Raw genomic sequence first — 27,799 nt, forward strand, 5'->3', positions numbered from 1 at the left:
GGATGCAAATAATTGTATTTTATTTTATATAGGCTCGAGCTTTCAATGACGATAGGATTTTAATTGGGTTGGAATTATTTAAAGCTAGAAAATAAATGCAAAAAAAAAATCAGCACTCGCAATCTCATTTGCAAAACTGAATGTACAATAAACTAGGTCACTTTGTCGTACCCACCCGTTGATTTATACTACATTAATAAGTTTCAGACTGGAATCTTACGCTGAAACACCAAGGATTGATCGTCGTTTTTACTAAGTTCTCTAATTGGTGTGGTATATTAATATAGTATGAAGATACCTGTGAAATATAACAGAGCCATATTTTGTGTATACTTATATTTTGGTTTCTGCTTTTCTCATGAATTATCCACGTAAAGTCTATATGCATACATATATGCTCATATGATCCGAATTTTGAATGATACCATCTTGTTACCTATTTTAAAAGAAATAGTCTCTGAATCAAAAAATAGATGGTACATTGCTAGATTACAAATGTTTCGTAATCGAAAGTTGTAGTCGAATGGACGTTTCATGGTGAATTATGATAAACTGAATGAACGGTCAATATAAAAGCGATAGGGTTCCAATACATTTTATTAGTATACTAATTAAATACTTAAAAGCATAAATAATTACACGTTTTCAGTCTTTCGAAGAACTCTTATTGTAGTATCTACGCATGGACACGATTTAAGGAACTAAAATATGGAATATTTGTTAAGAGTACTTAGAGATTCAATATGTAGACAGAATATAATACATATAATAAACCATTTTTCTTTAATCATTGAGACTTGAATTTTCCAGACATTTTTCAAATATATATATGTATATGGATAAAGTATAAATATTGATATTATTTATTTATATATAGTAGTAGTTGCCTAAATACGTGATGTCACTATGTGTAACGACTAATGATATATTTATGAGAATTACTTGAGTGTTTAATAAATTATTGTTTTATTGTTATTATTAAAAAAAATGTTCAATATATCCAATTATAAAGTTTGATTATATTGAGTTTCTGATATATCTATCTACATAGGCTACGTAATTGGAATCTAATATTTAATATAATTTAGTGATACAACCATTTCAACCATTTTTATAATCATTAATTCGAACATTATGCTCTTGGAGTCAGTACTAATGGAAAGCAAGTTGCAGGGAGTGCTACACTCGCTGGCTTTATCTTTATCGTCTCAAGATTACTACAATTGATATTATAGTTTTGTAAAATATTGGCCAGCAAAATGAATCCGAATCCGCGCACCAAATTTTGTCCTATGCACGTGCGTTTGCCAATGCTAAAAGGCAAAAAGTGTGGAATATTTTTCTTAAGCTGCAATTTGATAGGTCCGGAATCCACTTTAGTAGTATCTTGTTGAATAAGTTTATTTGTATGTGGATTTTCATTAGATGAATTATATATTTTCGCGTCCTTTTCGAACTCAATACCTGAATCGGATTCTTCGGAGCACCTTCGCTTTCCATGAAATATAGGCGGAGTTGACGGTGTGTTCGTTCTCTCTTCCAAAAACCTTTCGGGTTGAAATTGATCGGGATCCTTCCAGTATTTCGGGCTCATGTTGAGCACATAGTTATTAATGAAAACAATGGTACCTGTAGTAACACCAAAATCTGATATTTGCGAATCCTCGGTGGCTACATGGGGTACGATCGGAGACGACGAGTACCGTAGGACTTCGAATATTGTGGCCATGGTATAGGGCATTTTATCCATATCGTGCAAATTAATACTTCTTTGACTGTTTTTGGACACGTAATCGACTTCGCATTGAATTCTCTTCGCAATCTCAGGATCCTTGGCAATGTAGGCGAGACATAGCATGACTAAGTTTCCGACCGCTGAGTGACCTCCAATAAAATCTTCCAGCATGAAGATAATCGTATTGCGCGACACGTTCTTATTTTCAATGAGACTCTTCAGGAGTGCATCTGTAAAGTCGACATCGGGTTCATCTAAATCGATATTAATTTCTCTTCTATTTATAACTCGTTCCAAAATAAATTTTCGAATTGTGGTGGACCAGTGGCATATTTTTTTCGTGTGTTTGCTGTAAAATGGCAATAGCCATGGCAAAAAATCTAATGGATGTCCCTGGTTTATTTCCCAAAAGATTTCATCAAAGAACTGCACGACTTGTTCAAATTCCTTGTCCTCATAATCAAAGCGCATTGAGCACATGTACTGACTAAACATATTCATGCATGCCTTAAGTATAACCAGCTTCAAATCGAAGGGTTTACCAGGCTCTACAGATGTTCTTAAGTTATCCAGTAAGTTTGTTATTTCATTACATCCGATGCGGGACATTTTTGCGAAATACGAGGATGACGACCGCGGCGAACAGTGTCGTCGGGCTAAGTTCCTGCGTTTCTGTTGCAACTGTGACCAGTCGCAAAGAGCAAGAGCTGCAAAAAAATACAAATATTATTAACTTGAGGAAAAAACAGTCTTAATAGGTGAAAAAAAAAAAAACATAAAATTTTTAAACGATCACTGTCATTTTAAATAATAACAATTTATACATAGCAGAACGGTATTAAAATATTTTACTATACGGAAGATCTTCTAGTCGGGCAGTCTTAATTATTTTCTCGTATTCATAGGAAGATGCATAGGCATTTAGGTATTTGTACCCTGATGATCTACTTCTTATTAAAAATCCTCAGACCTATGAGACGTCGCAAATAACTTCGAATCCATTTATTTATATCAAGCTTTGCTCTATTAAAGATCAACAATAATCTTGTTTGGGCTTTAGTAAATATGCTAGTTTTTATTTTTATTCTTACAATAGTATTCATATATTTCATTTAAAGTAAATAATAATGAATAACATCTATACCTACTATATATTATTGTGCAATTCTATGTACACCGCATATTAAAAAAAAAAAATTTGAAAAAAAAAATTGAAATCCAGTAAGAAATATGGGCATTGTAAAATCTTTTGTAAGCTTTTTATATTTTCGGACAGAATCCTAGAACACGATTCTTGTTGAGATGGAACTATCTTATAAAACGCAGTCTAAAAGGAGCAAAAAGATTCTGCAATTGATATTCAATTCGAAAAATTTTTCAAGTGTTTATTAAATTAACTCGTACTTTTTCATCGTTTTCGCACTTTTAAAAAAGATTACTATTTTATTTATGCATATATTTTTTATTTCATTACTTCACATTTAAGGGACAAATGCATGTATAAGTTTATTACACTCATTAGAAATACTCACAGTTATTGCGATCGCCTCCGAAAAGTTTGTGGTAACGCAGAAATTCTGGTCTCCCACCAAAGAACTTTCCGTTCTTGTTAAGGACCTCTTTTATTAAATCCAAGTTATTGACGACAAGGCAGCGCGTGTGTCCTAGTGTTAAACTGTAAATATCGCCATAGCGCTTTGTCAATGCTCCAAAGCCTTGGAACGGATTGTTAAACTGTCCAATTATATCTAAATTTCCGATTATCGGCCAAGGAAGTGGACCAGGTGCTTGTAGAAGTTTGCGTTTAGCTTTTATGGAATTCTCGTTCTCGATTCTGAGATTTGCTTTTTTCTGACAGCTAAAAATGATTATAGCATAGGATGTGAGTGTTGCTACCAGGAATATTCCAGTTATGGCATAGAATATTAGGAAAAACATTTTTACTTCTAATACGACGTCTTTGGTTTAATTTCAATAACAATTTGTTTTTAATAATAATTAAATAATTCGTATTTTATTTTAAACTAAACTGAAAACGCTCCACGATTTTCTAGTTCTTTTTTTTTCTTATATATTAAGCACCAGCAACGACGAGCAATGTTCTTGCCTCGCGATCGAAGAATATTTGCTTTTCAAAGCACTTTCTTTCTTACGTTTTATTCAAGTGCCGAGAAGTCAGAATGCCCGCAAGTACATTCATAAATATGTATGTCCCATTGTAAATATGTACATACGCTGATACCTACGTACGTATCTAAAGGTGTCTCTCTCTCTCTATGTGTGTGTATATTTCCATACAACGGTAAGCGATCTGCTGATACAAAGCTTTTATGTGCATATCTGATAGCTTCGAGGTGCTCGAATCATAATCAGAATTGCATGAAAGTAAGCTAGTAACCCTTATATTGCAACTGTTCGTTTAACAAATGTATACATACATACGCACACCCACATACATACATACATACATGCCCAGCCTTCTAAGAACATGTATCATGTATATGTATATACACACGTATATATATATCTTGTATATATACGTGTATGGTAACTTCAGACACATGATTTCGTATTCAATAAAAAAAAAAAAAAAAAAAAACAGTGTAAGGCTTAGAGTGGTGCCAAAAATTGAACAAAGCTGAACTTACTCGAGTTACACTTTTTATTATATTTATTTATTTTGAAGTTCGATTTAAAAAAAATTAAAACTAACTTGTAGACTAATACACCACTAGACTTGGATTTATATTTTTTCTTGATTTATTTTACCCATTCCAATAAATATTTAAGAGCTACCAAAATTTCTAATTGAATTGATATTTTATTATTAATTATGCTTAGAACCAAATTACATAATATATTCATATGCTTAAATTATTATTTTTCTAATATGAAGCCAAAGATTGCTATATAAAATAAATAACAAAATTTAATTACGTCCTATCATCAGAATATTTGTATTGTTAAAAATATAAAATACTGAAAGAGTTTTTAGACCAGAAGAAAATAAATTTAATTTAATTTAATTTAATTAATTAAGTTAATTAATTAAAATTAAAATGAGATCGCCTGTAAAATTGCCAAGGTTACAGGAACAGGCATACAAACTTTGAAATGTATAGTATTATTATTATTTCTTTGATTGTGTTTAAGTATTACTGTTGATTAATTAACTATCGATTGTTACTTAAAAGCTATATTTTTTTAAACAATATCAAGTGAGTCATTATTTTCAAAATTATTGTAAAAATAGTGATCCCATTAAACAGGAAGTAAAATTTTACTTTTATTGTAGCTAAGCTTTTCATTTCAATTATTTAATATTAAAAGAAATTTCCACACGTCGTTTCAAAACCAAAGTAGTTTACCCAAACAGAAAACAATAAAATTCTTGCAAAATCAAACGAAAAAAAAAACTTAGACAAATACAAAACTTTAGTGTTTTTAAAATATATTTTATTCAGCTGAAAATATTCAGAAAATATGAAAATATTCAATCCTAATTCTAAATAGCCCAAATGATTCGGATCCTGCTTTCTGGGTTTTTAATTTAAAGGGAACTGAATGTTTATAAATTTAATATCCGGCGATATATTTAATGTACAAAACGAGCCTTCAAAAATCGAAGATAGTATTAACTGTCGTATGAACCTTAACCGAATAAGACTTTAGAGCTACTTGCTGATAGACCTTTATTGGCACGTAGGGTATTCATTCACGATTATTAGCATTAGACGATATTATTATAGATACTTTTCAATTAGTCCTTGGTAATGTGACCGAGTGGCATTTACAACAATTTAAGTATTGTTGTCAATGTCTACATTTAAATCAGTTTTTAATATGTTTAGAACACATTACATCTAATCCACTTTCTAGATCAATAGTTAGTAGTTCTAGTAATTTACAGGCAGCTCTAAGCTAATTGACGATTGGTTTTATTTCACATGCTTTCATCGAATTTCTTGCGTACAGTTTCATAGTTACAGTGACTTATTCAAAGATTATGTCAAATTAGGTTTAATAAAAAACCTCTCAATATACTTAACATGTTTTCTACTTAGCATGTTTTTTGTCGTTTAATATTGTAAAATCTTTATAGACTAAATTGATAATTTTATGAGATTTTTCCATTCTAAGGTGGCAGGCCGCGCTCAGATAGCACAGCTGTTGACATCTAGGGATCGAGTGCAATATCGAAACTCCTCCGGAATGTCATGCAATATTACAGGCATTGAACCCACTTTCCTTCTCGATTGATTTCCAACAAGTGATTGTTTTTATAATGCATATTAATTCCACTCCACTAACATCAAGATCCTACAGAAAATATTTAAATTAATTAAATAAAAAATGAGTAAGAAAGCTCTAGTCGAGACTGCTCGACTACGAGATCCCCTGAACCCTTCGAGCAATAGCTATTTCCATAAATTTTGCTTCAGCTTACACAAGAAACACGCAGACACGCACACACACACACACACACACACACACACACACACACATACACAGACCCATACTCAAACACATACACAAACACATACACGCTGCAGTATGCGCTTACTATCAGAACTTAATTGTTTAATAACTTTTGTTGCCAAATCACAAGTCTCTAGTATTTGAAATATGCCTATTACAAAGGTGACGGTGAGGGGGTGGACATTGGGGTGGGGCGTAAATTTTAACAAAAACTGAAATTGTATAAAATGCATAAAAATACATTCAAAATTTAGAGACTGTAGCTTCAAAGATGTAGGAGATATAATTTTATAAATGATTTTCGATAAGGTTTTTTATCGATAAAAAAATAACGGGATGAGTTATCAATTTTTGGTGATAAACTCGATATCCGCGCTGTAACTACGGACATTTAAAAAAATTTGAAGTCTAGATCATATATCTTCTGAAATCGACGGACAGACAGACCGACAGGGCCAAATCGACTCAGCTCGTCGCCCTGATCAAGAATATATACTTTGTGGGGTCTGCCACGCCTCCTTTTGCCTGTTACATACATTTCAACAAAACCATTTTATCCTGATTTCCCATTTTTAATAATAAAAATAATCATTAATTACAAATGCCTTTATCTTACCTTTACCCATAAAGTTTGCTTTTCCTGTTCTGACGATAGGTAAAAAAAAAGAGCATAGGAAAATATCTCACATTAATATTGCAAGGTCGGCGGATATTGGACAACGGAACCAGGAGCTCAAGCTTCAATCAGCAACAGTGTTGCGGGAAATGATTTGTGCCATAATGAGCCGTCGTGTGACGCGCGAAACGCACGGTCAGCTCTTTTAGACCTTAGGGCTAGCGTTAGCTGTACGAAATTATAGTCTTAATAATTAGTTGAAATTTGAAAATAAATCGAGTCGGTCGTCGTCACGTCACATTTAGGCAAAGTCTTCTCAATCTACACAGTAATTGGTTGATTTATACATTATGGTATCAGACTGTTTCATTTCATTATTCTGGGTTCTATGTTCTGTGTTACGATTTAAAAACCATCTTGCAGTGAAGGACTAAAAAGGGTGTGCGACGAGCTAAGAAGTCCAGCTCCAAAAATATATTTTTTTAGTCTTTATTGCCACATTGTTTTCCTATTTTTTATCAAAAGACGACTACTATAATTATTGGCTTATTCATTCAATTCAATTCAATACCAGCCAGAAACTCAAAAAAGGTTAATGATTTGATAAAAATTGTGGATAAAGATAGACTTGCTTTGCAATTATAAATTATATGATCCGACCATTGACGCATGGCGAATTCGAAAATCTTGATTTGTAATCAATTTAGTAGAGTCCAGGGCATAATCTTCAACGACTATTATAAATAGGCGTTAAAATACTTTGCGTTCAATATTCCTTACAGCAATAATGAGTCAAGTCATATATATTGATGTAAGTATATTCAAATATCATAATCTATAAAGTACATCTTTATTTAGAGCAGAGCTTTAACTGTTCTACTGTTTCTAGAACAAATTTAATCTTTCACTTCCTCAGAATCTTATTAGGCTAATTGAATGATCGGAAATGAGGGAAATACCTCATCGTTTAATTTTCACCATATGTACATATGTTTCTTGTGATAATAAACTACAATGTTTTTTTTTTTTTTTCTATTTTCAAACCGCTCTTACTTTTTTCCACTTTTAAGCTATTAAAAAGCACATTATAGATTTTATTTTCCCTATCAATACAGCAAAACTCTTTATCCTATAGATAACGATAGGTATATATTATACTTGACTGAAAGAACTAAAATCAGTTCGACTAATGCTATAGACCTTTTGATAAATAGAGATCACACAGAAAATAAATGGGAACCAACACAAGCAATTTATTTAAAATATTTATTTAAGCTCTTTGGCAAGTTTCATATATACATATTTGCGTTTTACATATTTTTTACATGATTATATTTTATATATTTAAATTAGTATGAATCATAGGAATCATAGAATCATGTTTGCATTTGTATTCATTGTGAATTTAATCATTTTCGAGATATTTCTTGACGCATAGTATGGATCTACAAGAAATCAATAAGAGGACGTAATTCTGAAGATTTGGGGCTGCATTTAAGTTGTAATAAAGATGGACAGTTGATGACGTTAACTTCCTTGTTTAGGATAGTTACTTAAAGTTACTTTATGTGCGAGCCTCACTTACAATATTAATTATTTATTAATATTGGGGTTTTTAGTTTGGGAACTGAAAAAATGAGGCATGGCTGTACAGTTCATGGCGATACAGTTCTGCTTTCGACAAATTTAGTTATTTACAACTATTATAATGTATAGCCTGAATAAAAACAGAACGAAATTTCAGTAATAACGCAAGCCTGGTGTATTTGCCATACCGCCCAGCTAATCCTTAATTCATAGCCATAAGTGATAATTTTAAACTGAGATAAGATAGAGTGTATTTGAAGAAATGCCAAAAATAAAAATAGTTTATAGTTTGCTTTGGCGGAATTGGGTTGCAGTATAAGGGTGACTAGGCCAGATCTATAAGATTGTGGAATAAAGCTGTCGAATATGTTTTTGAAGAGTTTTATGACTCTGGTTTTCAGCGCGTGGAAGGTTTTTCTTGATTAGTCCATAACTTGTTCTGTTAATGCTGCTAGTAGTTCTTTTGTGAAATGTCCGATTCTGATTGCACTCGAGCTGAGTATGTAGTTGTCAGAGTTTTTATTGGCTTTGTTGAGCTAAAAGATAGGCTATGTGGTTGAATCTTTCGTGATCAAGCTCTCGGTTGTCAGCAGTTACTTTGGGTGTTTATCCAGATATTGTCGGAGGGTGTAGTATTTTCGATATTTTCAGCTATCTTTCGGTTGTATTTGAGGAGACTTTATAGTTCGATAGATAAGTTTGAAATGTTGTCAGAATTGAATTGATTTGCTCTAAGTTTGGTCTGGGTGTTATTACAACAGTTCGATCATGTCATTGCTTCATTCTAGTGAGAGGAAGAGTTGGGGGAGCATAACGCAAGGTCCATGTGGGTAAACGTATAGTGAGTCATATTTGTGGGTTATTTTCCGTTGCTCGGTATAGGATAGTTGGCGTTTTAAAATTGCAACTAATCTGCAGCCGCTTCTGCTGTGCTAAAGTTATCCCCAGCTGTAATGTGGGGTGTTCAAATCGCCTAGGATAATTTCGTTGTTGATAGTGTGCTTGGGAACGATGTATGTTGGTATGGTAATTTTTGTTTCTATTCTAAGAGTTCTTCAATGCATTAGTTTATTTAATTGATTATGTTTTATGAATTTGAGTATTTTTTTATTATTAATAGTCAAGATAGTTACGAGTTCATTATAGCATTTAGCATTTAGTTTTGAATTTAGCATGTGGTTTGATTTTGCGATTAAAATAATATTGGTTTGTTATTTCTAATTCTTGCTTGGGATTGTTTTTGTTTCCTGTAGAACAAATTATTAGCTAGGGGCTAGACTAAAATTAAGAAACTATTCTTCGTTTTTCGTTTTTTTTTCATTTATTTAATCTTTTTTTTTTTTTTTTCTCAAGATATGAAGACTGGTTCAGCTGATCATACCGTAGATGGCGAGCTTCCTGTCTTCAGCTGCGCGCTGTGTGTGTGCGTGTATGGGGTCTGAGATGGTGTGTGTTGCTGTGCGACATGTTGAATGTGGAAGTGTTGCTTCTGTCTGGTATAGCTAGTGCTGATTTTGGGAACCTTTTTGTTTTAGAAATATGTTGTTGATCGATTTCCGGGTTGTTGTTGGAGTTGAGGCGATTACAAGGTTCGCCTTAGAAGCAGTTTTTGCATGTTTCACATCTTACAGATTATGGTAGGGTATCCAAAGAGCAGGCACATCGAAAGGGAAGGAGAATACAAGGTCGTACACGGACGGTTTCGTAGTCAATTTTAATGAATTCGGATATTGTAATAAGTCCACTTTCTGTGAGTGTGTTGTATTCTTGGTTTGTGTTCCTTTTTTAGAACCTTACGCACTCCAGTTACGTTCAGTATTTTTATTAATTTCTGCTGTACTTCACTTATGTTAGTTCAATTCAATATATTACACTTTTAGTAAACTTTTGAATTCATTTTCTGTTGCGGGTTTATCCATGTGCCATTTTTTGGAGTGCCATTTTTAGTTTTGATAAGGACGGAGCCGTCTCTTGTCCCACTTCTCCGCGCAGACAACGACTATACTTTTTTTTTATAACTAATGGCGATTAGGCTATGATTACGAGTATTATTCATTGTTGATTCATGTTAATGCTATGTATGGTCCCGATAAGTTCCGTGTTGTATCATTTGCGTCAATCAGGTGGGTCGGCTGTGGTGTTGCATTGGGCCCTAGCGCGGTGAAACTGTTTCAGGTGTGTTTTTGTTTTTGGTTTTTTCTTGTTAACTATAGGTTTGGGGTTTGTTTATCACACGTTTGCTGATAAGCCATTGAAGAACTTCTTATCTGCATAAAGGTTGAGGTGATAAGCAACAATTTAGTAACTTTCATACTATAATCAATAGGAAACCACATTGCATAAGTTTCAGTCAAGTAATTCAATTCATTACCATCGAGAACACCAAATTCGGACAACTACTACGACTCGGTTTATTTTACCTTTATCGCAAAAATTTGAAATTTATCTGTCGATTGAATTTAAATACGGTGTACCTACGGATAGTAGAAGATCAGAAATTGTACATTGATTTGGTGCGGATGTTTGTAACAGTTCAAAAAAAATTATTTCTATCAATCAAGTAATTCATAAAACCCCGTTCAACTTCCTGACCCAGTAGGAGATTTGCGTATATCTCAGTCTGCATTTAAATTACTTTTGCTCTGTTCGGGATGCAGGAGACTCCGTCAAATAGGAGGAGAGTTCATGGCTTCAATTTCGAATAAAGCGGAATAGGAAAAAGAGTATCAGCTCAGCAGCTGTACATCAAAGAACGTTGGTTCTTTATTTATTCCAATGTATTCCTAATAGTCGATGGCTGTCAATACTATTTGTTAGGTTCAAATTATACTTGCATACCAACTTTGCGGACAACATCTATATACGAACTGAATTATTTTGTTTTTCATTTAAAAACAGGCTAGCATTCTATTCAAAACGTTTGGCAAAACAACAAACAACGGGACACACACAGATGCTAACTCTACACTAAAAGTTAAAAAACTAAATAAAAAATAAGCAAGAACAAATATAATGGATTTCGAAAAGAATAATTTCCTATCATTTCTGTATGGCTTGAAATCAATAATTAAGTATGATCAGTGGCTAATAATATTATCGCATATTGACCTCAAAACAATTATTGTGATTGCTTCACTGATCTTTCTTTGTGGTTTCCTGTATTGGTTAGCCTTTGTGCCTCTCAGTTGGATTAAGGTATGTTCTAATTAAATCCTGAAAAATTATATTTTTATACCCCCTCAAGCTGTGAAAAGAGTGAACTCGTTATGTGCAATGCCCGTCGGTATGTTCATCCGTGTTTCAGCTAAAGACTGATATTTCGAATGTGTATCCACTAGAGGCGTGGCAGATCGGCTAATACTATTTGTGATATAACTTAAAACTCGAACTAAGAATCTAAGATAGTAAATAGTGGATTTTCCTCCGGTTTGTTTTGCAGCTAAAAACTTCAAGTGTTTAACAACTAACAATTAATACAAATTGCAATTGATTTTCTCTACATACATTTACGCCTTTTAAGGCGTGACAAATCGGAAAAATCAACGTCTCTTATACTCTTCAAAATTTAATAATCAAATTAATGTCTCCCTTTTGAGATTTATCGAAAACTATTAGCTTTTTATGAAACATGCCCGAGTAATTTATACATAGTTCTTCTATATAGATTTTTCGTATATCTCACTCTTTTTTAGTAGATCAAAAGTGAATTTGTTTTTCAATTATGCAAAAAATTAGTTTATTATTGATAAATGAAGTTCGAATTCTTTTGTTTATAACCTTACTGAAGGATATAGATCAAACTGGAAGAGGTATAAAAAGCAACGGAAAAAGGGCGGCAATCAATCGATTAAGAAAATCGCGAACGATTGGGGTAAAAGAGTTACCTCCGCCTTACCCGAACGGGTGGTATGGAATTCTCGAATCTTCTAATCTGAGTCCCGGTGAATCAACACATGTATCCTGCCTAGGAGAACAGTTCGCCGTATTTCGGACTCTCCAAAATGAAGTATTTGTTGTGGACGCATATTGCCCACACCTGGGAGCTAATTTGGGCATTGGTGGCCGAGTTGTTGGGGACAATATCGAATGTCCCTTTCACCACTGGAGATTTCGGGGAACTGATGGAGTGTGTACCAGCATCCCTTACAGCACTTGCGGTGAGCATATTTATGATATATATTACAAACAAAATCCAACCCATTTCTCCAATTTACACAATAGTACCTCCGGCCACAAAAATTAAGAAATGGATTTCCAAAGAAGCGCATGGATACATATTTGTATGGTATAGTGCAGAAGCTTCTGAATTGCCTTGGGATATTCCAGAATCAAAGGAGGTGGAAAACAAAACAATAGTTTACCAAGGTCGCAATGAGTTCCACGTACGCTGCCATATTCAGGAGATACCGGAAAATGGAGCTGACCTGGCACACTTCCGGGCAATTCACAATGATAATATTATCACTGGTACCTCTGATCAGAAGCACAGTATATTCAGCTGGCTCGGATATCATCAGTGGCAGGCAAGGTATACATGAAGAAATGAATTTAAATGCATAATTCTATTGATACTATCTAATTTTAGTTGGAGCCCATCGGAAGCTAAGCACATAGGTGAAATACAGATGAGCCATGTGTTTGAATTATTTGGAAAGTTTAAATGCTTTCAAATGACTATAATCGGAAAACAGGTACCTCTCATATTCTTCCTATTTTCTGTAAGATCTTAAGTCACATTTTGTTCAATTTTATTTCTAATACAGATTGGACCCGCATACGTTCATCTCACTTTGCACTCACCATCGATCGGAAGCTTTCAAATATTTCAAACAGTTACTCCAGTAGAGCCTTTGTTACAGAAGGTAGTTCACAGATTTTATGGTAACCCAAAGATTACTGCCTTAATGAAGTTTCTAATATTCGGGGAAACTGTGATGGTAAGAGAATTACGCTGACAAATGGCTTAGATAATATTATTTCGCATTTATTTCAGTTCGAGCGGGATATGAATTTGTGGAATCATAAGATGTATCGCAGCAACCCACTGCTCGTAGCGGAGGAGTCACCCCTAAAAAAATTTCGAAAATGGTATTCTCAGTTCTACTCGGACAACAGCAAATCTTTTCAGTCTGCAAATAGCCAAGATTGGTAGACGTCGAGCTGCTATAAGGAATGAGCTTTGTATGTAATTCACATTATTATTATAGAAAGCTCGATTGACAAACCCTATAACTATAAATCATTAATCAAGTAACAACGTATCAGTTCTATATGTCTTCCTCAGTTTTGGAGCTTACTCACCACATTTTAGTTAAGCTTGGATATAGATTTAAAAAAAAAAAACAGTAAAAATATATAATCAAACTATTTATTTTATTTTTTATTTTAAACGGTTACCTCATGCGAAATACAAGAGCGAAATAGAAGAGCGAAGATTATACTATGTACACTTTATTTGAGAGACAAGAATTGGTGCTACGATGAACAACCCCTTTTATTTAAAATTCTTATCAAATAGGCAAATTGTTCTTACGACTAAAACATACCTCTTTGCAAAAATTCTTATCTCTAGAGCCATGGTCTTCCACGGCGTAGGCTTAAGTGTTTTCCCGATCGTTTTTTACGTTGAGAATGACATAAAGAATTCCATGTTCATTCAAGAACATACGGAATTTCTGATATTATTTAAGCTTTATTGACAGCTTAGTTTATTTTGAATATTTTAAATAATGGTATTAAACGATTTTTATAAATAACGATAGTCTTTTGCTATGTAGGCTTGGTGTAGACTTGTAGTAAAATTTTGTACTCTCAAGCAGATGCTTGACTTTGAATTTTGATAGAAGTATTTCAAAGATTATAAACAATAATTAGAGATCAGCTATTCAGCTGCTAAAGTCATCGAACAACTTTGCTTTTGCTAAAACCATTCCAGCATTTTCAGTGCGAAGGCGGGCAATAGATTCGCGCCCTTGATCCACATCAAACATATGAATAGCCGAGCCAAAGGCCAGCGATTTCTTCTGACCGATTGGTGTCTTGAATGGACCAGTTACAGTTTGGATTCGATTCTTATTTTTGAATTGGGAATACGGAGTTTGTAATAATTCTGAATCCCGACTTTGTGTGCGAAATTTGTCTTTATTTTCTTTTACAGCAGAATTTTGAAAAAATATATTTGCTGGCAACCATTGTTCGCAGTTGGGCTCTTCTTGCTTAGCCGTTCTGTTTGAAACATCTGTCATAACTATATCTGAGTCTGGTATTTTAGGAACGGGCAGTTTACTAGGTAACTTGGCTTCTGAGCTCAGATGCCAGGTCTTATGCCTAACAATGTTTGTGGGAGTATTTGATTTCTGTAACGATCTTAGTTTCATTGGCGAATTGGCATAGTTTCTGGTAATACTTCTTCGAACTTGCCGTTGAGATTTGTCATTGTTTTGTTCTAAAGGAGTTTGGCTACTGTTAGGGATTTTGGCACTGCTCAATTTTTGTTGTGGAACATTTGTGCTAATTGTCGCTAGACGATCAGTAATTGCGTCGTATTCTCTTTTTGATATACTTGGATCCACTTTTGATTGGATTTCACCGACAGGCTCTTTGTTTTCCAATGTATCGGAAACTGAACTATTCAGATTATGTAACATCTTTTCTTTCTTTTTACACTTTGCCCATCCTGTACTAATCAGACTCCACCTGCGGTCCGTGCCACTCAAAGTTGTTGGACATGAGCTTGGTTTAATGGATCCTCCATTTACAGCCGCGTTCAATGTTAAGCGCCTGTGCTTCCTGCAAATATCAGATATATTCATATAAAATATTATTAACAGAATGATCGATCATAAGACTTCTAATGCATTAAATGCATAACATAACAATATCTAATTTCTTTCAGAAAATAAATATTTTCGCAAATATATTATGAATACGTACTTTTCGTTTATATTGAGTGCGCTTACAGACTTAGTAAACGCTTCTGTATTAGTGGATATCCTAGGGGAAGTATCCATGGGCTCAATCATACAGTTCTGTTGCGATTTTGCTTTATGCAAAGCTCTCGGCTTTTCAACTGATTTTGAAGGCGAGTGAGCATGCCCTGTCGCATTACTCGACGATCCAACCATGGTTTTGAGGCCATTGAATAAATCTAATTGAAGAGAAATGATTTAGTCTCGTTTCCAAATAAATATTTGTATACTTACGACTTCTCCGCATTTTGCTTTTGATGGCTGAGCAGTGGACGCCGACAGTCTTTTTTGTTTGCACTAAGCTCGACGTGTTTTTGAGTTTCTCTTTAATATGAGCAGGAATCGTTCCAATAATGTTTGAGTTCTTAATCAGCAGTTCGACTAATTTAATATGATTCTTAAACCTGACGCTATTTATATCACGGTAGGGCATAATGCTGGGAGCAATTACAATTGCCAAATTTTCAGCACTCATTTTATTGTATTTCACATGTCGAGTGATAGTTTGCAGGAATTGCATAAAATATGCCAAAGTATGTACATTTAGTGGGGTAATTAACAAGCATGCCAACTGTATTGATCGAATGCGATTGGGTTCACCGATCATCAGACAGCGCACAAGTGTTTCATGCAACTCGACCGGTATAAGCGGCTCGGGAAGTTCTCTGAAAAAATAACTAACAATATTGGCCACATCAATAACACGATATAATTTTCCCAGTGGTTGACCAGCTTCAAGATATTTCTGCAATTAAACGTATTTTGAAATGGAGCGCAAATAATTGAAATAAATATATATTACGCGAATTTCTCGTTGTTTTGCAGCAGAGCCAGCTTTACGAAATATCCCCTCCGTTTCAGAATTCTCCAAAATATAGCTACAGGCTTCTGTGATGAATTGAGGCACCTGAACCACAGCGCCGCTTGCAAGAAATGCGTCAGTCAATTTTAGATGCTCCAATCCCTGATGAAACAACCGCTGACCGCTCGAATGCTACAAATATACACATCACATTATTTGATGCCATGAAAGAATCTATATATGAAATTATAGATTCCTTATTTCTATATATTAACCTTTATAACTTTTGGTTTTTTTCCTTTATGTTTAATTCCGATTTCCCTTAAATCATTCAATACAATTGTCGAGAGTAAATCTGAACCAGCCATTGCTGTTCCTTTATTTTGTTTATATGATATAAAAAACACTACCTAATATAAAATGTGCACTTAGTTCATATAAATTCACGGAACTAAGAAATACTTTATTCAAATATAATTATGACCAAAACAAGATTTGCGCTTTGAGACAATCGATAACAATATACAATTTAGACATTTTATATCGTGTAGATTATAACAGCTAGCGTCGACTTGGAACGATGGATATGGGTAAGGCATGAGTATGAAGATACTCATTTTACAATCCATCAGTTGTTATTCTTAATTCAGATTTAATTTATGCATATGTAGACATATATATATGTCTAAAGATTAATGAATATATCCGTGAATAATCAAAGTCAATTACGTTATATATTATTATTTCTTTTAACTTATTTATTTTAAATAATTTTTATTTATCCCGAACAATTTAATACAAATAGTATATAAAATATATTTCATTTACTTAATAGTTTTGTTCATATATATCGAAAAGTTTAGGTTACATATATTTTATAGGACAAAAGCAATCATAAGTATCGTGCAATAGTATTTACCATAAACGATTTTTAAGAAGCCGTATATAAAGCATACACGAACTATTTTTTTATTTAATGTTAAATACAGTAGATAATTTGGATATACTATTATATCTATGATATATGTTTATTGGTTTAACTACTTAAGAATTTAATGGTCTAAATACATATGGATTTGGAAAATTATATTAAAGAAAATACACATTTAAAGCATTTATACATATTAAAGCATTTATATATATTAAACATTCATATAGAACAAATATACAAATCACAATACAAATTTTAAAAACACATGAAGCAAGTAAGTTTATACAATGTAATTTGAATAACTAAGGAAATACATCAATTTATTTATGTCAAAATATTCATCGGGAATACCTTTCAGAAACATTCGAAAGATATGCCAGCACTAAAATATCGATAGGTCTATCGTTTCAGCTGCTGTCACCCTCAGCTACTAAAATTCATATATCCAAGTATAATTTTTTTATTTTAAGATGGAAGATAATATTGCTTCATCCTCTGTTGGAGACCTGGAGAAGAAGTTGAATTCGGCCAGACAGTCATTAATCTCGCTGAATGACAACATTCGCCGCCTTGTTGGAAGGGGCCAAAAGGAACCTAGGTATTTATTTCAAAACATCTCAACGAATACATATTACGAGTGTTTATTTTTCAGAGTAGAGAAATATAATCCAGATATCTCAAGTAAGAAAAATGAGCAAAATGAAGATAAAACCAGCCAGCGTCACGACCCACTAAAACAAAAGCGGCGTACGCACGATGGAAAATTGGTATTCAATCGGCTTTCGGACAAGGACGAAATGTGGTTACCAACCCCTCGGCTGAATTCACGTGTAATTCGAGAATTGCCCTCGAGAGAGGAAATTGTTGAGGCTCAAGGAATCGATTCCGAGTCGAGAGCACGCAATCGTCGCATGTTTGGTTCACTTTTGGGAACACTACAAAAATTCTGCCAGGAGGAGTCCCGATTGAAAAAAACCGAGGAAAAGAAAGCCCTCATTGAAAAAAAATTAGAAAATCAAGAACAACAAGAAAGAGCTCTGCTTCAAAAGGAGCGTGATATGTTATTTTTAGATAGGAAGCGTAAACAACTCGAAATCAGATGTTTAGAGAAGAAAATGGCACGCCTCAGAGACTTCAAAGCTTGGGAATCATCAGTGATTCATCAGCAAAATCAAATTCGTACAAAGAGCAAACCTCACATATATTTTCAACCTCGATTTCATACGGTACATACAGAGAAACTGCTCGCTAAAAGTAAATGCGAGTTGGAAAACCTATTGGAACGACGCAGGGAAGATTTACAAATCGAACTCCGGAGGATTGAAAGCTCAAGTAACATAGATGACGACAGTGCTTTAGATGACAGCATATATGAAAATAAATCAAATAAAGAGCCTATGGAGAGCAACATTCCAGACACATGTGAGTTACATAGAGATACCTATATATATATATTAATCCGAATTTTCCTAACCCTTGTATTAATATGAATATGAACAGAATGATGAAGTTAAATAAAAAACAAGTGCTCGTACAGTTTTGTTTTTAGCAATAACTGGATTCGATATTAGATTTATATGTATAAGAACGGTTTTGAATCGACTAGATTTTTTGCTCCAGATCAAGAATATATGTATATACATTTTGCTTTGGGATTTCAATAAAAGCGCATTGGGCTCTAGGTATCTCATATCCCAATTCCCTACCTAATCTGCCTCTTATTAATGTATAGAATAAATATAAATATATAACTTAAAATAGTTTAATTTGTATTAAGGAAAAGCTGATTTCTATTTATTTAATATCAGATACTCCACTATTATAACAAAATCCCTCAGTCCATTCTTTAAGCTCTAAATAGAGTTATGTATATTTATATTTGATGATATTCTTATATCTTTCTCGTTATATTTTTTTCTTCAGGTGACAACAATGCAAAGGAAGGTTTTCGAAATGAGCGGAATGAGGATATCCCGTTGACTAGTAGTAGTTTTGTAATTCAAGAAGCATGAAACTGAATAATTATACTAGTTTCAATGTTATTTTTAATGACCTGGTTTATTTCATCCTTAAATTGTCACTAAAATTATGTTTATAACTTGATTAGTGGAAATGAACGTAACTGCCTAGCGTTGTCCTTGTCTAAAAAGCTTCGAACTCATTTTCCGCTCTTGTAAGATATATTGATCAAGCAATTAGTATTTATCAATTAAAATATACTATTCAATTTGAGTGCATTTGGTTTAATTGTGTTTCATATAAAAAAAATAAATAAATAAATAAATACTAAACAGACCAAATAGAAACATATACCCATAATTCTTGATGATCAGTTGATACAAATAAAATTAAAAAATTAGACCAATTTTATTAAAAGATATTAAATTTCTAAAAATTACTTACATAGAGAATGTTTTTGTGAAAATGGAAAATCAAAGTGTAATAGTTTTTCATTTATGATTTTCATAGCCTTTTCGATTCTAGTTTACCTCTCTGTCTGTATTGGAATATCAAATCTAGTTAGTTTCAAATTATCGACAATTCATCAGTTTCCAAAAAATCGATCAAACAAAAATTTAACAAAAACGGTTTAAGAAATGAGTTCAAATAGCAAATTTGCTATTACAGTATAAGTACATAAGTACATTTTGACCTACGTAAATTCACTTAATTTTACTTTTACCTTTGACTGACTGACTGCATAAATATTATAAACTACATTGTTACATCACAATATTGAATAGAACCGATATCTGTAGACATATGTAGGTTATTTTGTAAGAATGATTTACTTAAATTATGAACCGTCAAGCTTAAATTAATGATGAATTTACCGCTATTATGAACAGATTTGGGTGCGCCGGTTTTAAAATTTAAATGTTAGCTGGGTTTCAAACCAAAAAAAACAAGCAATGTAAAATGCAGTCAGACGAAAGCTAACTGATACGAGCGCATACATACATATATGGAGTGAACCATTTGCATTATTCTTGCCCCAATTGTAAAAATATTAAAGCTTATCAAATGAAAATGTTTCACCGAAAATCATAGCTTAGGTCTATCTCAAATCCCATAAATCCCACAAGTAATTATAAAAACAGTCAATAAGTCAGAAATAAATAAATAAATATTCTATATAATTATTTATTACGGGCAATCGTAAAATATATATCTTTGATGATAACATTAAACTTTTACCGTTTAGAAGTACATTTATATAATAAAATTGTATCAAGTGGGTATATAATACTTTAAATTATAATATTCGATTTAATTCCCTTAAACAGCATCAGCGGGACTCTGGAATTCAGAAAGAGCATGAATTGGATTTTGAACTTTCTTCTGCGATCCCTTTCGAACTTTAGCCCGAACTTCTTCTGGTTTCTCAGGCCGCACCAATGGTTTTTTCTCTGGAGCCTTCATTTTCCATACGACGATTGGAGACTATAGAAAAGAATAGAGAAGAAATACGTTCAATTGATTTATAAATATCCAAAATAAATTAAAAACTTACCGTAACAGTGCCTTGTCTTGTGTATTTAGTTGACGCCACGTAAGAATATTTCACGGTCAATACAACAGCATTCATAAGATTCTTAGCTGCCTGGATCAAAGAAGTTGCACTATCCAGCTGGAAGATGTCCAAAATACAACTGTAATAATTATACAAAAATAGAAAACAAATAATGTATTCTTACCCCAGAAACGATCAATTCGCCACTTATATTTTGAACATCCGCTTTGACCTTAGAAGTTATCTGGATTTGATGACAGTAGAGAGCGATGCGTTGCAAGTACGCCAATAAATCTTTTTTAGTGCTGCTCTCAGGGCATTGCTCTGCTATTTCACGAGTTAGCTTATCCAGTTTAGTACCAGCCTCAGATATTTTTTTGGCGGCATTGATAACATCCATGGTGGTCTTTAATGGGCCACGGCCTCTATAAAAGTGAAGAGATAGAAGTTATTTAGTGGGCAGTGTTTATAATATATAACTGTAATTTGCATTTAGACTTTTCTAATTCGTTTTCTGAATTTTTAAAGCATAAAGTATAAATATCCTTAAATAATAGTTATATATATTATATGATATAGTTGTAATAGTTATTTCAACTCAAGGAAGTTCAGCTATATTGTTGAGAAAGTCACTCGATCACTCGCTGAAGTTTTTAGTGGTCTAGAAATTACTTATTGTTTGGTATAGCATAGATACATACTGCGTGCTCTATAAGAGAATACATATCTAAACTATCCTTCGTTTCGCTGGTCAAAAAATTTTAAAAGTGATACATATGTACAATATATGTAGGTCGGCATAGACAACAGACGCTCAAATGCTAAACTCGCAAATTACCTTGTGAAGTCCGTCATTTCCATCATTATCATACACATATGTTTTGCCAAGAAAATGATGTCGTTGCCAGTGTCATCCCACTTGGCAACCTCTGAATCGAAAGTAAGTTTTTCACGGCGAAACAGCTCAACTTGTTGGGCAATTTTTTGCTTATCCTCTTCCGTCATCTTACGCATCGCTTCCTAATTAAAATTAAATAACATTAAAATCCAATATTGTCTGCAATTACTGATTCTCTTACTCTAGCAGTACAAATTCCACTAATGTCCGGATATTCGTCAACAGTTTGATCCCCAGTATGAGCGCTCGCTGCAAATGAAATTTTATCCAATTAGTATTCGTAAACAAATCAAAAATGAGTTTAAACTGAAATAACATTATGTCATATATGCAAAAGCGAATTCACTCCATTACAAAAGTCAAAACTTTCTTTTTTTTAGTATTTGAATAGAGTAAATTTATGCTTACATCGACTACGAGTTTCCAATGTCAAGTCTTCAACGGGCTCAAATTCTGTGTCAGTATCTAGATCGTCAGAGCTCTGAAATACAAAAATAAAAGTTAACATTAAAATACGGTAAAAAAATATACGTGCAAACATTTAACCTAGTTAAGAGAAAATACATATGAAAAGCGAAATAAATTATTGAATAGTAAGGGAAATGGGACAGTATAGTCATTAAACAAAATGAAGAAGTAATTTTTGAGCAATAATTAACACAGGAAATAGAAATTTTTGGCTCTATACTTTAACTTTTCCATTACATTCGTGATACTATTTTACTTTACAATTACAAGTAAAATAGGATCACATATGCTCATAAGTGTAATTCATGGAAACGTTTCTAGAGCTTCAATAATTTGATGAATTAAGATTTAAATGTATTTTATGCCACATATTAATGAATTATAAATATACAGTGGGAGGCCGCATATTTTTACATATACGTAAAGTTCCTATTTATGTAATCTTACTCGGTTCATTAACACTGCACGTCGGATTTCACGAACGCCATCGTATACCAAACGGGAAGCATCGATAAAGTCATTCTCATCCACATTCTTGTTAGTATTTGCCGAGAGAGCCTCGACTGCAGCATCCACTCGCTGTTCAAACTTAATCATAACTGAAAAATAAAAAGAAAGATGATATTTAGTTTATATTATTTTAAGTAAAGATTACATGAGTGACAACCAGTGTAGCTATTGAATTTGCAGTTCAGATTCAACTTAGCATTAATTCATTATTATACTACTATATTTATTATTATGCTTTTGACTATTCTAATGTTTGTTTGTTTTCTATTAGTTAACATGGTAAGCCTTTCATAATATTGGTATACTCTTCTCTCTAAAGGAAAGATATATGATGACTTGGCAAAGAAATTAAAATATTTATTCACTGCAGAGTGCACATATTTGAGAGTAAAGAGTGGAGTAAGCAAGGCAAATTATGTTCAAGAGTCGACCATTTCGATTGAGCTCTCGAAGCGCACATACTTTGGAGTCCCGTATTTTCGTAAATTAGGGGACCCGAGCAAAAATTAAGTTGATTTGAGTTAATGCATTGTATGATTAGTGATACAGCTAATTTACCTCTGTAGTCTAAGCTTTTAACGATTTTATAGTTGATTATATATACAAACCTTGTTCGCGTAGAACTTTAACTGCTTCCAGAACTCGCTTTGTATAAATACATGGTTCGTAGTTGTCCATCTCAGCCTCAACAACATTGCACACGCGTGACGAACGGCCTTGAATAGATCCAGCCGTTCCGCGTAGATCTTTAGCATCACCAACTTGCAGTGCCATAACGCATTTGTTTACGTCTTCAAGAATATGATTTTCGGAAACAGCCAAGAAGTCGTCTATGGTTGTAATGTCATCCACAGCTTCTGTTAAAATTCGAACTTGCACCTCCCATGCCTGCCGATAGGCGGCCATGTTCTCTTGGGCAACCTTTGAGTTGGGTCGAACCGTGAGTATTGATGCTGCATTTATTACTTGGGGGCATAGACTTTCGATTTGGGCAGCCGCATATCGAACCATCTTTACGCCGTCTTCATTATTCGACATGCTGCACACGAGATTCGCAACTTCAACTAATTTCTCAGCATGTTTCGTAAAAATCTCGGCCTTTTCCCGCACTAGTTTTTCATTACCAGATTTAGCGGCTTCAATTAAATCAATTAAAGGCGTTGTTGTCTCTAAAAATGAATCCGACACATGATCAACAACAGCTTTACGCAACTGTCTACGCAAATCTCTCGTTTTACGACACATTTGATCAATTGCACGGTCCAGACCGGGGCTGTTGTCTTTTTGACCCATCTGAAGATATGTGAATGTTAAGTATTAAGGTTATTTCTATATTTGCCGTATGGCTTGAAAATAATTTACGTTTGACATGTACTCAGACAGGAGATCTTGTAGAGCCTGACGGACAGCATTGCATTCGGCAACAATTCTCTCCCTGCGCTCGTCCCTTGTACAGTCTGCGTCGGCCATCAGGGCAGCAGCGCTGATAATACTCTCAAGACGTTCCTCAAGCAGTTGACGAGAACGCTTATCGCTGTATGTCATGGGATCCATTACAATGCCCTCCTATAATTAACATAGGCAAAGTGTCAGAACTGCGAATTTTACATAAATTAAAATAAAACCCACATCAAAATCATCCAAAGCCGCAGCAAGCTCTCCTGCACCACTGTAAACATCCGTGGGCTGTGATGATTTGCCTTGGGCTACGTCGCTGATGGTATTGACCGCATCGCACACTTGCTTTAAGATAAAATCTCTGTTGACTTTGGCCAGATCCAACTCCGGATGACGAACATACACTTTAGATGCGGTCAGAAGCATGGTTGAATGCTTCTTGAGCATTGCTCGTGCAGCAGCCAAGTCATCTCGCAATTGTGGATCCTTAAGCTCCTGTTGACGCTTCGCTGCCTGTTTGATGAGCTCTCCAGCGTTACGTCCGAATTGCTAGTTAATCAATTAGAATATTTTGTGAGAGCTGCAATTTTTCGAAGTGAATCGATGCTTACCCTCATGTTGTTCATAAGCTCGTCCTGGCTGGATGCATTCTTAAGTTTGTTTAAATCATCTTCAACAATGTGAAGCGACTTAAGCAACAAATGAACATCCACCATATCTGCTAATATTAATAAGCGTGTAACTGCCGAGAGCAAGTTTCTCGCGGCTCGAACCATGTTGCCTCGCTTCAAGGAACTGCATGGATCCTCGGAAAATTCTCTTGCGGCAATGCTCATAGCATCTCCAGTTTTGCGCACCTCATCAACGGCAGAAAGCATCTCTTGTGTAATATCTGGGTTCTCATAGGCAATTTGCTCTCCCTTCTGTATAAAGTTTTCTGTAGCTTTCTCAACAGCGGCAACTAGTGCACTTGCGCGCTTGGATTTGCCTAAAGAAAATAAATAAATAAAAATTAATAAAAAAAAAATAATAACTCTCGAGAATACCTAAATCAAGCTGTATTTAAACCGTTTGTTTCCTTTACATACATAAATTTATGAAGCGATTATATTGAATAAGTTTCGTCTTGGATATCCGTTCTTCTTAAGACTTTCAAGAAGTACGAGAAATATCAAAGCTCAATTCAACTCCTGAATTTTTTTTGTCAGCGCTAGTTCAGAATAAAGACATCGTTCCAAAGTTAAAATAAAACTATAAAATAGTTTTTCACATTGGTTACATTATACAACAGATTGTGGTAAAAGTTAAATTGTATTGCTGATAAATAATGAAATATAAAGTTGACCGTCATATGCGTGATAAATTTGAAACCTTCAATATTTTAAAAATATCTATGTTGAAATTATCTTTTGGAATTTAATCCAAACTAAAAAAAATTATTCATTTGTAAAAATAGCACTGCTAATACTCAATGAAAGCAATATTTGCCGTCCTAGTTTAAACATAGAGACGAAAACAATCTCTTTGGTGGCGCTTTTGTATTGAAGTTATTATTCTTGAGCCACTGCATATGCGTACTATATTTATATATTTAATTTAATTTCAATTTCATGATTCTTTTAAGATGTTCAAAAAGCCCAATAAGCCACCGTATGTGTACAGCCCCATGGTGTGTATACATACTTTTGTGAACAGTGTAAAAACTCACATTTCAGACATTGAATAGAGTTATTGGGTCAATGTATGGTCTAAGCCACTGTAGGTATGTGTGTGTCATAGTTTTTCCGAGCCAGAGAAATTGGAGTTAAGCTTTTAGTACATGCAATACCAATATTAGGGATCGATATGCACATTCTTAGAAAATGCTTGCATCTTTAATTGTTATAGGTCGATTTTCTTGATTCTGCGTATTGCTTGCGAAAAATTTGTAATATTTCATTTTGACATTTTAGTGTTTAGTTTTTCTAGCTCACGATTGACACGTAAATAATACGAGACATGGCCCAATACTCTAGTTAATTAAGTATGTAAATACATTATTTATGCTTTTGCAAATACCTTATTCATTCAGTCGAACATATCTCAATATTCTCCAAAGTGAATGAACACAATACATTGTTAAAAAATTATTTCTCACCAATCTATCGAGTAAATCATTATATACATACATGTATGTACATATTTATGTATACATGTAATTACATACATATGTATGTTTTCTGTGTGTTCTATTTAATAGACACACACACACACACAAACACTGTATAGTTTTATACGAAGAAATTTATACTCTCCACGAATATATTTCACATTTGTACACATAGTATTAGCTTAAAAATAAAAACCTATTCAATTTAGACTGAGTTGAAGCTTTAAAATGAATCATTCAACTACAAAAATGAAATCTGCAGCAGCCTCACCTTTTTTCTTTTTGCTTGGCCCTTTAGTATTCACAAGCGTTGTTACTTGCAAAACTAATGGCTCTAATGTTTTCTCCACTGACATTGTGCGGATTTCTAAATTTTTTGGATCCCATTTTAAAGCTATTTGACCGAAATCAGATAGGGTGCCCATGTTTAAAGAAAATTCGTATATTTTCCACAAACAATTTTCTTCACTTGTATTTGTAGGTAGACGCCTTTTGCCCTAGATTAGCGATGGTAATTACAACCAATATACATATCGATTACATGATCTAACGATGATTTGAGTACCCACGGCTTGCGTCCATATCCACATCCGATAAATTATAAATATTAAGATGTAAGAAATGCAGAAACAGATGTAATATAATCGATCATTAAAATTTAGGAATAGCTAAATTCATTTGTTTAAGTTTTCTATTATATAAATTTTCTTATATATAAATTGTTGCTCGTGAAAATAGCATAAGTCGAATAGGTCAACTCAAAGCTCTTCACAGAAAACTAACGAAACTAACTGAAAAGAAAAGAAACGAGCAGAGCATCGACCTCCCGAGAGAGACCAATCGAATTTTATTCTTTTATACTCATTCACGAAAGTGAATTATTTTACTCATTCACAAAAGTGAATTAGTATATTGGTTTTGTGCAATATCCGTCTTGTCCGTATGAACGCAACTTTTTTCTGCGCTATTGAAGCTAGAGACTTGAAATTTGGAACACATACTCGGGTATATCTCCGATTTATAAAGTGTTAAAATTTTCTCGATCCGCCCAATAGGGCCGATATACCATTGGAGGCGTGGCAAATCGGATAAAACTGTATCTCCAAGATGTTTACAGCTAAAACGCTGAAATTTTGCACGTACGGTAATCTAAAAGATTATATGTCTACGCCCTTTAGGGGCGTGGCAAATCGAACCTAAAGATATAATGATTTTTTAAATTCTTGTATATTTTGGACACTATTAATGCTGAGACCTCAAATTTTGTATATATACTCGGGCTGACCACCCAAGACCAAAAGGCTTCGACGGATATATGTCCGCCCACACGGGGCGTAGCAAACCGCGAAAGCTTAAAATTTTGATAGTTAAGTTACTAGTAACCTCCTCTATCGATAGCCCAAAAATAACTTTTGCGCCTCTTTAGGGGCGTGGCATATTGAAAAATACCCTGTAGTTTTCACATTTTTCGAGCGTAGGCATTCAAATTTTAGAAGAAAAGTTATTAAGCAATTAATTTCCCATAGTAAGCCACCACTGCAGCCAATGCATGTGCGAATAATTATTGAAATATCTGTTGCTCGAAGGGTTCAGCGTATCTCGTAGTCGGGCAGTCTCGACTACAGCTTTCTTATTTGTTTTTGTTTTTTTTTTTTTATGAACCTAAAAGCTTCATTGTACATCAATAATAATCTTGTCGAGGTTGATATGTCTAATAGGGTGCATTGACTATGACAGGAAGATT

General features: G+C 33.7%; 5 protein-coding genes and 1 long non-coding RNA gene across 16 annotated transcripts; 2 read left to right on the plus strand and 4 right to left on the minus strand.

Annotated features, from left to right (window-relative positions):
- Window positions 1–942: 942 nt before the first annotated feature.
- LOC108621619 (cytochrome P450 307a1-like) lies at window positions 943–4,183 on the minus strand. The gene is made up of 2 exons (XM_018019036.2): window positions 3,268–4,183; window positions 943–2,442 (listed from the first exon to the last, which is right to left on the minus strand). The coding sequence occupies exons 1-2, from the start codon at window positions 3,671–3,673 to the stop codon at window positions 1,133–1,135; spliced, it is 1,716 nt and encodes a 571-aa protein (XP_017874525.1). The 5' UTR covers window positions 3,674–4,183; the 3' UTR covers window positions 943–1,132.
- Window positions 4,184–5,652: 1,469 nt separating this feature from the next.
- On the minus strand, window positions 5,653–10,778 carry LOC149270873 (uncharacterized). Its single transcript, XR_016268665.1, has 2 exons — window positions 6,831–10,778; window positions 5,653–6,055 (listed from the first exon to the last, which is right to left on the minus strand). It is a non-coding gene; the product is annotated as an uncharacterized LOC149270873 (long non-coding RNA).
- On the plus strand, window positions 7,138–13,788 carry nvd (cholesterol 7-desaturase nvd). Of its 8 annotated transcripts, none has more exons than XM_089462812.1 (7): window positions 7,138–7,158; window positions 11,316–11,612; window positions 12,205–12,574; window positions 12,639–12,945; window positions 13,003–13,108; window positions 13,181–13,354; window positions 13,411–13,788. In XM_089462812.1, exons 2-7 carry the CDS (start codon window positions 11,430–11,432, stop codon window positions 13,567–13,569), a joined length of 1,299 nt encoding a protein of 432 aa, XP_089318938.1. In that variant the 5' UTR covers window positions 7,138–7,158; window positions 11,316–11,429; the 3' UTR covers window positions 13,570–13,788. The 8 variants fall into 8 exon arrangements, with proteins under 8 accessions (XP_089318938.1, XP_089318935.1, XP_089318934.1 ...); XM_089462809.1 differs by lacking the exon at window positions 7,138–7,158 and adding an exon at window positions 10,741–10,771; XM_089462808.1 differs by lacking the exon at window positions 7,138–7,158 and adding an exon at window positions 10,778–10,917.
- On the minus strand, window positions 13,772–19,734 carry LOC108621618 (uncharacterized). Of its 2 annotated transcripts, none has more exons than XM_089462805.1 (5): window positions 19,522–19,734; window positions 16,188–16,379; window positions 15,620–16,130; window positions 15,351–15,564; window positions 13,772–15,206 (listed from the first exon to the last, which is right to left on the minus strand). In XM_089462805.1, the coding sequence occupies exons 1-5, from the start codon at window positions 19,570–19,572 to the stop codon at window positions 14,303–14,305; spliced, it is 1,872 nt and encodes a 623-aa protein (XP_089318931.1). In that variant the 5' UTR covers window positions 19,573–19,734; the 3' UTR covers window positions 13,772–14,302. The 2 variants fall into 2 exon arrangements, with proteins under 2 accessions (XP_089318931.1, XP_017874524.1); XM_018019035.2 differs by lacking the exon at window positions 19,522–19,734 and adding an exon at window positions 16,463–16,718.
- Pnn (desmosome associated protein-like protein pinnin) lies at window positions 17,474–20,637 on the plus strand. 2 transcript variants are annotated; one of them, XM_089462813.1, is made up of 3 exons: window positions 17,474–17,716; window positions 17,771–18,540; window positions 20,406–20,637. In XM_089462813.1, exons 1-3 carry the CDS (start codon window positions 17,589–17,591, stop codon window positions 20,438–20,440), a joined length of 933 nt encoding a protein of 310 aa, XP_089318939.1. In that variant the 5' UTR covers window positions 17,474–17,588; the 3' UTR covers window positions 20,441–20,637. The 2 variants fall into 2 exon arrangements, with proteins under 2 accessions (XP_089318939.1, XP_017856539.1); XM_018001050.2 differs by lacking the exon at window positions 20,406–20,637 and adding an exon at window positions 19,042–19,350 and having other exon boundaries at window positions 17,477–17,716.
- On the minus strand, window positions 20,243–26,577 carry alpha-Cat (catenin alpha). 2 transcript variants are annotated; one of them, XM_018000243.2, is made up of 12 exons: window positions 26,327–26,577; window positions 24,518–24,894; window positions 24,138–24,455; window positions 23,871–24,074; window positions 23,117–23,801; window positions 22,446–22,597; window positions 21,939–22,011; window positions 21,712–21,779; window positions 21,471–21,652; window positions 20,817–21,057; window positions 20,633–20,749; window positions 20,243–20,562 (listed from the first exon to the last, which is right to left on the minus strand). In XM_018000243.2, the coding sequence occupies exons 1-12, from the start codon at window positions 26,478–26,480 to the stop codon at window positions 20,398–20,400; spliced, it is 2,736 nt and encodes a 911-aa protein (XP_017855732.1). In that variant the 5' UTR covers window positions 26,481–26,577; the 3' UTR covers window positions 20,243–20,397. The 2 variants fall into 2 exon arrangements, with proteins under 2 accessions (XP_017855732.1, XP_089318930.1); XM_089462804.1 differs by lacking the exon at window positions 26,327–26,577 and adding an exon at window positions 25,965–26,083.
- Window positions 26,578–27,799: the final 1,222 nt, after the last annotated feature.

Source organism: Drosophila arizonae, chromosome 2 (assembly GCF_054131065.1).
Source record: "Drosophila arizonae isolate 15081-1271.41 chromosome 2, UAZ_ARI_1.0, whole genome shotgun sequence".
Classification (NCBI taxonomy): Eukaryota; Metazoa; Arthropoda; class Insecta; order Diptera; family Drosophilidae; genus Drosophila; species Drosophila arizonae.

Coding starts and splice junctions, on each gene's coding strand:
- LOC108621619 (XM_018019036.2), bottom strand. CDS start 3,673: ATGTTTTTCCTAATATTCTATGCCATAACTGGAATATTCCTGGTAGCA. Junction 2,443..3,267: donor CGGAGGCGATCGCAATAACT/GTGAGTATTTCT, acceptor ATTTTTTTGCAG/CTCTTGCTCTTTGCGACTGG.
- nvd (XM_089462812.1), top strand. CDS start 11,430: ATGGATTTCGAAAAGAATAATTTCCTATCATTTCTGTATGGCTTGAAA. Junction 13,109..13,180: donor TGACTATAATCGGAAAACAG/GTACCTCTCATA, acceptor TTTCTAATACAG/ATTGGACCCGCATACGTTCA. Junction 13,355..13,410: donor TATTCGGGGAAACTGTGATG/GTAAGAGAATTA, acceptor CATTTATTTCAG/TTCGAGCGGGATATGAATTT.
- LOC108621618 (XM_018019035.2), bottom strand. CDS start 16,555: ATGGCTGGTTCAGATTTACTCTCGACAATTGTATTGAATGATTTAAGG. Junction 16,380..16,462: donor AAAAACCAAAAGTTATAAAG/GTTAATATATAG, acceptor GTATATTTGTAG/CATTCGAGCGGTCAGCGGTT. Junction 16,131..16,187: donor CAAAACAACGAGAAATTCGC/GTAATATATATT, acceptor GTTTAATTGCAG/AAATATCTTGAAGCTGGTCA.
- Pnn (XM_018001050.2), top strand. CDS start 17,589: ATGGAAGATAATATTGCTTCATCCTCTGTTGGAGACCTGGAGAAGAAG. Junction 17,717..17,770: donor AGGGGCCAAAAGGAACCTAG/GTATTTATTTCA, acceptor TTTATTTTTCAG/AGTAGAGAAATATAATCCAG. Junction 18,541..19,041: donor GAGCAACATTCCAGACACAT/GTGAGTTACATA, acceptor TTTTTTCTTCAG/GTGACAACAATGCAAAGGAA.
- alpha-Cat (XM_018000243.2), bottom strand. CDS start 26,480: ATGGGCACCCTATCTGATTTCGGTCAAATAGCTTTAAAATGGGATCCA. Junction 24,075..24,137: donor CGGCTTTGGATGATTTTGAT/GTGGGTTTTATT, acceptor TGTTAATTATAG/GAGGGCATTGTAATGGATCC. Junction 22,012..22,445: donor GTGCAGTGTTAATGAACCGA/GTAAGATTACAT, acceptor TTTGTATTTCAG/AGCTCTGACGATCTAGATAC.